This window comes from Sinocyclocheilus rhinocerous, unplaced genomic scaffold, assembly GCF_001515625.1.
Source record: "Sinocyclocheilus rhinocerous isolate Xijiao unplaced genomic scaffold, SAMN03320098_v1.1 scaffold2234, whole genome shotgun sequence".
Lineage (NCBI taxonomy): Eukaryota > Metazoa > Chordata > Actinopteri > Cypriniformes > Cyprinidae > Sinocyclocheilus > Sinocyclocheilus rhinocerous.
In genome coordinates this window covers 98630-111933 of record NW_015666212.1, presented here as the reverse complement: position 1 = coordinate 111933, position 13304 = coordinate 98630, and the positions used below count along the sequence as shown (strand labels likewise).

Below are 13304 nucleotides of genomic sequence, written 5' to 3'. Positions count from 1 at the left end.
GTCTATTAGACGTATATATGTAGTCGTTTAATAGCCGTCTAATTGATGACTAGTCTATGCTTGGGCTATGATTAGACATCTATTAAATTTTCACTGACAGCCCAAATTCAGCCTTGTTTTAGCCTAGACCCATATTCACTGTCTATTTGTCACGGACTGTAAGAGGCAAAGACTCAAATGCAGGCAGATGGGGGTCTTGATTTACAATTCACAATAAGCTCTGGTGGTGAGAGGGAGAAACACCAGACGCCAGACCCTGACACTATTAGACATATATATGTAGTCGTTTAATAGCGGTCTAATTGATGACTAGTCTATTCTTGGGCTATGATTAGATGTCTATTAAATTTTAAATGACAGCCCAAATTTAGCCTTGTTTTAGCCTAGACGTCTGGGCTGTGTTTAGACGGCTAATAGATGTCTTTTAAATGCAAAATTGCTTGTTGGGATCTGTCCGTCACGGACTGCGTGACTTTGCCCGTCGATTTTTTTTTTTCTGCGACTAAGCGACTAGTAAAATTTTGGTCGATCAAGCATCTTCTGGTCGACTAACGATTAGTCGACAATTAGGGGGCAGCCTTAATATATATATATATATATATATATATATATATGTGTGTGTGTGTGTGTGTGTGTTGTACATAAATTAATGCTGAATTATTGATATTGTCTTTCATTTACAGCTGGAAGAGAATTTCACCTGCACTGCAATTTATCTAGACTACATTCTTGCTACGCTTTGCATGATAGGTGAAAAAAATTGTGATAACGTTGAATACATGCTTGACAAGCTCCTGTCTCTACATCTCTTCAGGCATCTTCCTTTGTGACTGGTGTTGTTGTTCTGGACCACCATGTCAACAATGCTCTTATTCCATTCAAAATAAACTTGATTGTCCACCTGAATGTTCGCAAACTTCAATTCTGAAAAATGTTTGGACATTTACGTGTAAAGAACAGAAGTTGTCCCAGGAGGACTACAAATCTGCACTATCAACAATCACAATATTTATAAATATAGAAGTGTAATGACAAACTCTTTAGATCTATTTCCTAGCTTCTCTAAAGGAGAGGCCATTTCTTACATGGTCAATTTGGGAAACTCTGATTTCATTTGAAATGTGTTTCTATCTTCTACCTCTCCTTCCACCCTGATGTCCACTTCTTCTCTGTCTTCTTACAGTTTCTCATCTTGCTCTTTCCACTACACCAATGCTCTCCGATCTGATCTCTTCTCCCTCTCTTCTCCTCTCCTCTTTTTCTAACATCCTCCTCTCTGTTAATCTCTTTCTACCTGTTCCACTCTTCTTCTCTCTTTCATTACACCTCTTTCTTTACCCCCCACCACCATATTCGGTCTTGCTCTTTGTATATTTTCCCCTTTATAGTTAAAACAATTGTGATAAATGTGTAAACTGTTTCCTGTTTTGTGTGTGTTATTAAGCGAGCAGTTATTAGTTTGGTGCCAATTTTAAAATATTCCATCTGCATTTGATATAACAAATTACAGAATTTTGTTTGTTGTGTTTGGACAAATAGTACATAAGTGTTTGTGATTTGTGTAAAACCAATAAAAGGATCTACAATTGCTTTTTTTTCAGATATTTTAAAGTATTGGTTGGTTGTATTAACTATTATGAAAACATTTGAGAGTTTTGTGCACAGTGTTTTGAGAAAATAAGCATGGTTTGTAATTTGTATGAAATTAATGATCTGTTTAGGACAATTACAAAGTGTTCAGATCACCGAGTAAACTATTTTGAGAACAGTGACCTGAGTTTGGAGAAATGTGTCAAATCGATTGAGGAAAAACTGCAATATGCATTATACAGAGACGAGATGAAAAGAAAATACCAACTTTTCTGAAGACAGTCAGTTCCCCTCAGAAACACATTCATAGCAACCCCCAAATTGTCACGGGTGCACACACACGAGGGACGAGGAAACGCTGGAGAATACTTTACACAAGACTTTATTCGTAGGAAGGAACCAAGGGAGACGAACACAGGAAGAGGTTCACACGAAGACCTTCAACATCGGACAGAGAACTAGGGACTGGGAACACTTTATATATACACACACACACAGGAGGAGGGGATGACGAGACACACCTGGGAGCCATGACACATCAAGGGAAACACCTGGGAAGAAATCAACTTAATTAATCAGGGGAGGAACAGGAAACAAACCAAATAAGGGCATGGGAAGGCACATGGGGAGCAGGACACACACGAAACATGGAACAGAGTCTGACACAAATCAATATTTAGGATTTTCTTCCAATATTTTGTGCATCATGAACAGTGAGTTTGTTCTGCCTGCTACAGCATTTTCTCCTCTTTGCGTTCATCTCTCTGGCTTCAGTTAACAGAACAGAGACTGGCTGAAAAAAAAACAAAACAAAACAAAAAACAGCTGGTTGCCGATCGCGTAAGTTACTGGGCATCACCTCCTTCGGCCATCTTACACACAGTTGACTGACTGCTCACACCAACGCAAAGGGAAGGGATCATGTTACTCTCTACATTGCACACAACCTGGGGTATTCCTACACTTTCCATCTTTGACAAGACATGAAAAATAGCGCATGCCGCAGGAACGGTATAATGAAAATTTTTAGTGGTTTTGAAACCGTGAAATTTTTCAAATCGCGGTATACCTTGTAATCGGCCCATGCCTACTAACTGGTTTGGTGACTGTTCTTTCATTCTAGTTCATGGTATTCACCTTTCTTTAATTTTATACTACAACTATTGGAAGCTTTGATATGCTCTGAAGTGCATATTGTGTCTCTTATTTACTAATGTATTGTGAGCTACAGTTTCTGACAGTTTGTAAACCATCTCAACCATCTTTCATTTGCTAGCCATTAATGTGTTATCACGGGGTCAATGTTGGTGCTACTGATCTTACTAAGGGTGGCTGACGGATCATGGATCGTTCTTGGTTTGATCCGTCATAGTTCATGGGTTTTGTTCCTCTGAAAGGTATGGGGTGGTTTGCTGGTAGACTCAAATTATTTATTTTTCTAAGTTGTACCTTGTTCCATTATGCAGTATTTTTATTTGATACCTGACTGATCTTGATATTTTGAGTTGGAATATAAATGGCCTAAACGCCCCTCACAAACGCACAGGTTTTTTTGGAATTTTTTTGCAAAGAAGAAAAATTGATATAGCTTTAGTTCAAGAATCCCATCTGCTAGAGGAGGATGTATTCAGATGCAACAAGAAGTTTTATGAAGTGATATCTTATTCAGCTGCGGATACTTAAACTAATGGTATATTGGTGTGGAGGACTCTAAATATCACTATTTTAGATAAAGGCTCTGATTCAGATGGTAGAAGAACACACATAAAAACAGTGGTGTAAAATAGGATTATTGTATTTCTTTCAGTTTATGCTCCTTGTACTGCTGATCCTATTTTTTTTTCTCTTTACTCTCAGCTTATCTCTGGAAATTTTCTGACTTCGAAATTATAGGTGCAGATATGAATTTTGTAATGTCCCACAGTTTAGATAGATCTGGACCAAATGAATCTTACTTTCAGGCTTTTTGTTCTGACAAACTTCAACCTTCGTATAACCTCGTCCTCACTGCTATATTTGGCGATTATTTAATCCCTCTGCTAGGTCATATACTTTATTTTCCACTACTCATAAAACATATTCACAAATTGACTCTATTTTCATTTCTACTTCCTTATCTTCAGCTGCTTAAGATGCCGCATATTTGCCCCCTATCGCTATCTGATCATGATGGTAATTTGAGCAGACTATCTTTGGTCCCTCAACCCATCTTGGGATGGCGATTTAACCCCAAGCTGTTACAGGAAGAAAACGTTTGCAGTCAGTTCAGAAATAGGTTTGCTGAGTTTATTGAAATTAACAGAGGTTCAGTGGATGATCCACGAACACTGTGGAGCGTGGTTAAAGGCTATATATAAGAAATAGCTCAATCTCATATGCCTCTTTCCTACAACAATAAAAAAAAAAAAACTAAAGTTTTGGAGTGGCCTACTCAAAATGACTTGAACTCAATGGAGATGTTGTGGCAGGACCCTAGACAGACATTTCATACTCAAAATCCTCCAAAATTCCACCACAGTGCTGTAAAAGATTGATCTCCAGTTATCGGAAGCATTTGGTTGCAGTTATTGCTGCTAAAGTTGGAACAACCAGATTTTAAGTTTAAGGGGGCAGTTAGTTAGGTGTTGGATAACTTGTTTTGCTTCAATAAAAAAGTTTGGTAACACTTTACTTGAAGGGGTGTGCATAAGACTGACATGACACCTTCATAATCATGACATGACACATGTCATGAATATGAAGGAGGTTTTATGCATGTTTATGACAACTGTCATTAAGTGTCATTCGCTCAGTTATGTCATTTTTAATGTAAATATGACATTATTTGACCTAACCCTACCCCTAACCATAGCCCATAACAGACATCTCAGACAATGTCATCTTTGCATTAAAAATTACATAACTGAGCGAATGACACTTAATGACAGTTGTCATAAACATGCATAAAAAACCTTCATATTCATGACATGTGTCATGTCATGATTATGAAGGTGTCATGTCAGTCTTATGCACACCCCTTCAAGTAAAGTGTAATCAAAAGTTTTTTTTTTTTTTAAACTACGTGTTTACTCAGATTTTTGTTTTATTTTGTGAAAATCTAAAATGAAGATCTAAAATTATTTAGTAGGAAATAAAAACAAGAAATCAGGATGGAGGCAAATACATTTTCACAGCACTGTACAACAGTTGTGTAGGCTACTTGTAATAAATATATGTCAGCTTTAAGGCTAATCTATGTTCTGATGTACTAAATGTTGAGAAAAAAAATTTTTAACAGCAGGGAGTACATATTCTTTAAGGATTAATAATAATATGATATGAAATAATAATTTGATGAATCATCAAGAACTACACAATTTATTTATTTATGTATTTATTGTTTGTTTGTTTGTGTGATCAAATGCAATCAACCAACTAACCAACCAACCAAATGAAAATATTATTGATGAAGAAAATTATTTTTGTTGTACATTGTCCTTATCTGGTTCTTTTGACCTCTTCTTCCTTATCCTACTCATTTTTATTGATTGATTACTTAACAACGGGTTTTTTTTAAACTTTTTTTTTCAATTGATATCTTTTACATATTCCCTCTATTTGTCTCTCAGGAGGACTCCCAGAGGTACTACTCCTGGCGCAGTTTTGGTCCTGGTGACAAACGCACACAGGATCTCTGGGTGGATCTTGATTCAGTGCATCAAGGACCTGTCAGAGTGCACGCTATCCTATCCAACACACACCGACAAGCATCGGTGAGACAACCATGCAGAGATATTCATGTATTCTTAGGAAAATATGCACATGGTTCACATGGACTAAGGAAACATCTTATTCTAGCTTGTAATTTTGTTACTTAGCATTTTAACTCCCTGCTTACGTTTCCTTTTTCTTTCTATTTCTCCCTTATATATCTTTTTCTTTATCCTACTGCCTGTCTCCTCACTAGCGGTTGGCACTAACCTTTGACTTCTTTTTCTATGGACATCAAGTGAGACAAATCACCATAGCAACTGGAGGTATTGTATATAGACTCTGTTCACCTCTCTCCTACATCAGGCCATCTGGAGCATATCAGACTGGTTTGTGTTTGCCTTAGCACACAGACACAGAAAATGTCTCACATGAGATGCTTCCATGACCTCTTTTGTATTATTCAAGACTGATCAGATCGCCCTTGTTGAAGTTTAGATCTTTTACATTTTTTTTCTCAATACCTAGGCCCTTTTTTCAAAACTCTTCACACAGTGCTCCTTACCAAATTTCAGCTTGGCACACCAATACATTTCACATCCAAAATGCACTAAAACTTCCAAAACACTTCATACTTAATAAATTGTCTCAAATCAACTTATTCATCCATAACACTAGCAAACCCTCATAATGCAATATTGCAATTAAACTTTACCTCATGTAAATGCAATGCTTCGATCAAAATAATGTGATTAAGCTCATAATCATAGCAAGCATAATCGTATTAAAATATATTTACATTTACATTTTAGTTTTAGTCATTTAGCAGACACTTTTATCCAAAGCCACTAACAAATGGGGACAATAGCAGCAATCAAACTAACAAAATAGCAGTAATATGTAAGTGCTGTGACAAGTTCCAGTTAGTCTCGCGCAGTATGCTTAGAAAGGTTTATTTATTTTTTTATTTTTTTATTATAAAAAGAAAACAAGTACATAGATTAGAAATAGAATAGAGAGTGATGGTGTTAGATGGTCAAGTTTTTATTATAATAACTAAAAGAAAACAAGTAGATAGAAGAGAAGAGAAGAGAAGAGAAGAGACTCAAACCACTGGCGTGCGGTTCCTGAGATGCCATTTTCCAATAGGGTTGACAGGAGAATCTGGTGGTTCACCGTATCAAAAGCAGCAGACAGATCCAGCCAAATAAGTATAGAAGATTTGGAAGCCGCTCTTGCCAGTCTTAGGGCTTCAACAACTGAAAGCAAGGCAGTCTCGGTCGAATGTCCACTTCTGAAGCCAGATTGGTTGCTGTCCAGGAGGTTGTTCTGTGTGAGAAAGGCTGAGACTTGGTTGAACACAACTCGTTCAAGTGTTTTTGCAATGAAAGGTAGAAGGGAAACCGGTCTGTAGTTCTCTAAAAGAGTTGGGTTAAGAGTGGGTTTCTTAAGAAGTGGGGTTATACGAGCCTGTTTAAATGTTGAGGGAAAAACACCAGTGTGAAGGGATGTGTTAACGATGTGAGTGAGTGCAGGTACAACGGCAGGAGAAATGGCTTGAAGGAGATGAGATGGAATAGGATCAAGCGGACAAGTAGTAGGATGATTGGAAAGGATGAGTTTAGAGACTTCTGCCTCAGAGAGTGGAGAGAAGGATGAAAACGAGTGTATGTTTGCTGGTAAGATGTGTTTGACAGTTTGTGGTGTGGCAAATTGTGCACTGAGGTTTGTAATTTTATTAATGAAGAATGTGGCAAAGTCGTCAGCTGTTAGAGTTGATGAAGGAGGGGGAGGAGGAGGATAAAGGAGGGAGGAAAATGTTTTAAAGAGCATGCGAGAGTTAGGCGAATTGTTAATTTTGTTGTGATAGTATGTCCTTTTAGCAGTGGAGGCATTAGCAGAGAATGAAGAGAGAAGTGATCGATATACATTAAGGTCAGTAGGATTTTGTGATTTGCGCCATACTCTTTCTGCAGCTCTGAGCTTAGAACGATACTCACGGAGAACATCAGATAGCCAAGGGGCAGAAGAGGTGGTACGAGCTGGCCTGGAAGACAAGGGGCAGACAGTGTCTAAACAAGACGTAAGAGTGGAGCAGAAAGTAGGAGCAGAAAGTATCAGTAGCACGGTTAACATCAAGAGATGATAACTGTTCAGGAGAAGGAAGCAAAGATGAAACCATAGCAGATAGCCGGGAGGGTGAGAGTGAGCGTAGGTTACGTCGAAAAGTGAAATGTTTAGGGGTATGTGTTGTGTCAGGAACCATGTTGAGGAGGAAGTGATCCGAGGTGTGTAGTGGAGTAACCAGTACATTATCAGTGGAGCAGTGTCTTGTGTAAATAAGGTCCAGTTGGTTGCCTGATTTGTGAGTAGCCGTAGTTAATACTCGCTTGAGATCAAAAGAGGCAAGCAGAGTGTGGAAGTCTGCAGCCTGAGGTTTATCTAGGTGGATGTTGAAGTCTCCAAGCATAACTAGGGGAGTACCATCCTCAGGAAAGTTTGAGAGCAGCACATCTAATTCTTCCACGAAGTTACCTAATGGTCCTGGGGGTCGATAAGCAACTATAAAATGGATTTTAAGAGGGTGGGTAATAGTGGCTGAATGTGATTCAAAGGAGCTGTTGATACTCAGAGATGGTAAAGGATTAAATTTCCAATCATTAGAGATAAGCAGATCAGTACCTCCACCTCTTCCAGTCAGACGGGGGGAGTGGGAAAAAGAGAAATTATTGGAGAGTGCTGCAGGTGTAGCATTGTCCTCTGGTTTGATCCACGTCTCTGTCAGGGCCATGAGGTTTTGTCTTGAATGACTTGTAATCGAAGTAATAAAATCTGCTTTGTTTACAGCAGACTGGCAATTCCAGAGACCAATAGAAAAAGAAAGTAGTGTATTAGTAGACATAGGCAAAGTGCGCAAGTTGTTAGGATTGCGCTGCCTACAGTGTGTGATGCATGGTTTGCGAGTGGTAGTGATAGTAGGGATCTGGAAACACATAGTAAGAATTGGTTATAATAACTGAAAACAGAAGGGGAACAAGTAGTAGGAAAGAGAATGATTCAGAAGCGATACTTATGTGTCTTGCCGGTGTCCCTGCTCGGTGGAGTCGAACGGTAGAGTCAATGGTCTTTACACTCTTCGGTCTTCACGCGACCGCTTCCGCGGTAAACTAAGCTTCTTTTTAATTAGTTTAACAAAACTCAAATTGAGTTCAGCTGGACACACTTTCCTGTTTATCACACCAAATGGCCAAGCAAAGCGCACGACACTGACAAGGTACGCGATACAGTACGAGACCAAACGCGATTTCAGCACGTCTCCACACAGTAAACAAAACAAGCGTTTCCTAGCAACGACAACTGCACTAAACACTGAGACAAGAAATAAATACACTTACAAGCTGCTTTTAACTTCTGCTGATTGACTGCTTCTCTCAAATAGTACACTTTACACTGTTTTGCTGGCGTTTGAACACACTTTCCTGTTTATCACAACAAATGGCCAAGCAAAGCACACGACACTGACAAGGTACGCGATACAGTACGAGACCAAACGCAATTTGCAATATATGAACTAATATATATAAAACTTTTTAAAATATACAATTCTTCTCCCCCGAGTTACATCTTCCGCCATTTTGGAGAGTACCCAAGAGGTCTGAGAGCTCTCACATTTCATCAAAAATATCTTAATTTGTGTTCCAAAGATGAACTTACGGGTTTGGAACGACATGAGTGTGAGTAATTAATGATAGAATTTTCATTTTTGGGTGAACTATCCCTTTAACAGCGGATTATTCATGATTGCTTTTGCACAAATTGCATTCAATGACCACTACTTTCAAATTACATTAACTCTTTTCTCACTTAGACTTAACTACGACCAAAACTCTATGTACCTACAGGCCAATTTGTGCATGTTTACATATTGTCAATGCCATGCCTGTTTTGGGGTTTGGTTCATGTTTATGTCATGCCTTGTGTTTCCCTTTCTCGTTATGTGATCTTGTCATGTGGTTCTTTATTTCATGTGTCATGTTTTCAATGGTTCATGTTCATTAGATCTGTCTTGTCATTAGTTGTTATATATATATATATATATATACACACTGAAGGTGAGTTGAAGAACCCATATGCAGTTTTATTAGCCAAACATGAAAAGACTTGAGAGAGGAGCAAGAGAGGAGATCTTCCGGTTCCTGTCTGCTGTGCTACTGAGAGGTTTGCGATTGTAGCTATTGGACTCTTACTATCACTTTCTGTTCTTTAAACTGCTGAAATATAACTTAATTATCACCATACTTCTGATATTATCTAACATACTGATTTGATATTGTTCGCTTTTTAAATCTAAACTGCGAGTGCTGCACGTTAGCATTCCGTTAGCCTGTTAGCTTGTCATACGCGCCTACCGTTTATTTTCTCTCTCGCTCTCTCTCTCTCTCTCTCTCTCATTCTGTTTCTTTTCTCTCTCACTCCGTTTTTCACAAGTACATCAAACAACTGTGATAAGTCAGAACCATTCAACAATCACAGTGAATAATGGCTTCTTCTCCTGTCATTGTCATTGGCACACTCTGTCAGCGGCGAGGATTCCCATATGATAAATGCAGGGAAATAGTTCTGTCAGGACCACTATCGTCAAAGATAACTTACAATTAGCATACATTTTAGGTTGTGGTTATGGATCTGTTCTGGGCAACACTCCCTGCCCATCCATGCAGCCTAGCATCGATAGGAGCAGGGAGAGCATAAATAACACCCCCTAGGGTAAACTGAACAGAACCAACATTAATGATTAATGTAGCAGATATCATCAATGTTCTAAGTGATTATTTTACATATCAACATAATTCAGTGGTCTGACTCAAGAAGAAATATCCAATGCCATGTCCTGACTGGACGAGAGGAGGAGTTGGGGATGGAGGTGGCTGATTAGCTCCTGAGCAAAGCGATAGCTGCTGAATAATGACTGAAAGGACCTTATAAAGGGAATTATGATTGGCGTCGTATTCCTATAGGTAGACGTGGATCAGCTGAGTGTCAGCTGATGCGAGCTTGACTAACGTGACCTGCCAGAACTAATGCTACGCTCCATTTAGGCTGACAGAGAAGATTTCAGAACTAGAGACATGCATCTAAACTTTAATTGAGGATAATAAGAATGTGAGGGCCTTAGATACGGCTTTGGATGCGACTAGCTTAGCGAGTCCCGTACATTGTCCGGTTCTGGTTGCAGAGCCCCCGCAACAGGGCGACTGGGTGACAGTGAGGCAGCATAGTCGTGGGACAAAACACCGCTCTTCCGTTCTCCCCACTTAGTGATGCATCCACTGAGAAACCTGTTGGAAAAGCCCTAGTTATTGGCGATTCTGTTGTACGGAACATGAAAATAGAAACACCAGCCACCATAGTCCAATGTTTACCGGGAGCCAGAGCGCCTGACATCTTGGCAAATTTGAAAGTGCTGGCTAATGCTAAACGTAAATTCAGTAAGATTGTTATTCACGTCGGCACTAATGATGTCTGACTTTACTAGTCGGAGATCACTAAAAATAAGTGATGAGAATGCAGACTGTCATCACTCAATGGCTGGATGTCTAAGTGGTGCCCGAAGAATAACATAGGTTTCATAAACAATTGGATTAGTTTTTGGGGCAGACCCAAACTGTTGAAAAGAGATGGTCTTCATCCCTCCAGGGGTGGTGCCTCTCTTCTCTTTAGAAATATGGCACATAGTCTTAGAGTTTGTGCTTGACTAACTGGGTCCCAGGTCAGGAAGCAACCAGACTGGCTAAACTGGCTAAACAGACTGGCTAATTCTCAACACATAGAGACTCTTTCACCTAGATTTCATACTATAGAGACTGTGAAAGTGAAAAAGTGACGTGACATGTGGCCAAGTATGGTGACCCGTACTTGGAATTAGTGCTCTGCATTTAATCCATCCAAAGTGCACACACACAGCAGTGAACACACACACACACCGTGAACACACACCCGGAGCAGAGGGCAGTCATTTTTTGCTGCGGCGCCTGGGGAGCAATTGGAGGTTCGGTGCTTTGCTCAAGGGCACCTCAGTCATGGTATTGAAGGTGGGAGAGAGCGCTGTACATTCACTCCCCCCACCTACAATCCCTGCCGGTACGAGACTCGAACCCGCAACCTTTGGGTTACGAGTCCGACTCTCTAACCATTAGGCCTCGACTTCCCCCCTAAGTGTGACCAAACTAGCAAATACAAAGGGTAAACAAAACAATTTAAGGGTAACAATTTAATTGATGTTCAACAAATAATAAAAAAAACAGATATAATACAGATAAACAAATCATAAAGCTTGGTTTAATGAATATTAGATCCCTTTCTACAAAAGCGCTTTTTGTAAATAATATGATCACAGATCATAACTTAGATGTGCTCTGTTTGATAGAAAACTGGCTAAAACCAGATGATTACATTATTTTAAATGAGCCAACCATCCAAGATTACTGTTATAAACATGAGCCGCATCCAAAAGGTATAGGGGGAGGTGTTGCTACAATTTATAGTTATATTTTCAGTATTTATTAGAGGTCTGGTTTCAAGTATAATTTGTTTGAAGTAATGGTGCTACATATAACATTACCCAGAGAAATAAGTGTTAATGATAAATCCCCTGTGATGTTTGTACTGGCTACTGTATACAAGCCACAAGGGCACCATACAGATTTTATCAAATAATTTGCTGATTTTCTATCCGAGTCAGTGCTGGCTGCAGATAAAGTCTTAATTGATGGTGATTTTAATATCCATGTTGATAATGAAAAAGATGCATTGGGATCAGCATTTATAGACATTTTGAACTTTATTGGGGTTAGACAACACGTGTCAGGGCCTACTCATTGTCGTAATCATACTTCAGATTTAATACTGTGACATGGAATTGATGTTAATGGCGTTGAAATTCTGCAGCAGAGTGATGATATCTCGGCTCATTATCTAGTCTCGTGTATACTCCATATAGCTAAAGCTGCAAATTCAACTCCTTGGTAGAACCATCACTTCTACCACAAAATACTTCTTTGTAAATAATCTTCTTGACTTGTCTCAATTCCCCAGCATATCCAATAGCTCATAAAAACTTATGATGGTGTAACAGAAACTATTGATACTCTCTTTTCTCGCACTTAAGAAGAGAAGAAATACAACCCCAGGCATGTATTCAATACAGTGGCTAAATTAATGAAAAATAAAGCATCAACAGACGCAGACATTTTAAAGAGAGCAGCCCGGAGAATGGAGCACAGCTGGAAGAAAACAAAACTAGAGGCATTTTGTATTGCATGGGGGAAAATTACTTCTACTTATAGAAAAGATTTAAAAACTGTTAGATCTACTTACTTTTCGTCTCTCTTAGAAGAGAAGAAATACAACCCCAGGCATGTATTCAATACAGTGGCTAAATTAATGAAAAATAAAGCATCAACAGACGCAGACATTTCCCATTCGGAACATTCTTGTTAAAAAGCGATTATAAGCGATTTATCTTTGATGATAACCACATTGTTCAATGTGCTTTTGTGTGTGTTTATTAGAGAAAGAGAGAGAGAACATTTGAAATTTGTGAACATACTGTAGAAAAGGATAGAGTAGAATATCTAAATTACGACCTATTCTCTCAATGTCAAATGCAGAAATGTTAATCCATGCGTTTATGACCTCAAGGTTAGATTAAACTGAGTACAACTTAACTAGGTCAAGCAGTTAGTCAGAAATCTATAATCTCACCTGATGTGCGCCATGCTCCATCTAACCTTAGATCTAGTATGCACTTAACCCTGGACGCAGATTTGTGGAAACATGCGCCTTCACTTAATCTACTTGAGAAAATAATTTCAGAGTAAGTCAGAATAAATCAAATGTAACAATTTATTATCAGTCAGGTAAATATGTATTATGCCAATTATCTACATAGCCAATTCAAAGATATCAAATCAATACGATACATCAAATTCTCATAGACAAATCTAAGAGTAAGATGCATACCT

At 38.7% G+C, this 13304-nt stretch overlaps 1 protein-coding gene across 1 annotated transcript in view; it reads left to right on the top strand.

Annotated features, from left to right (window-relative positions):
* plxdc1 (plexin domain containing 1) overlaps positions 1-13304 on the top strand; it is a 186701-nt gene that overhangs the window by 115499 nt on the left and 57898 nt on the right. The window contains exons 3-4 of the mRNA XM_016543461.1: positions 5199-5342; positions 5537-5606. Coding sequence (XP_016398947.1) covers positions 5199-5342; positions 5537-5606 — 214 coding nt within the window. The remainder of the gene's footprint in view (positions 1-5198; positions 5343-5536; positions 5607-13304) is intronic.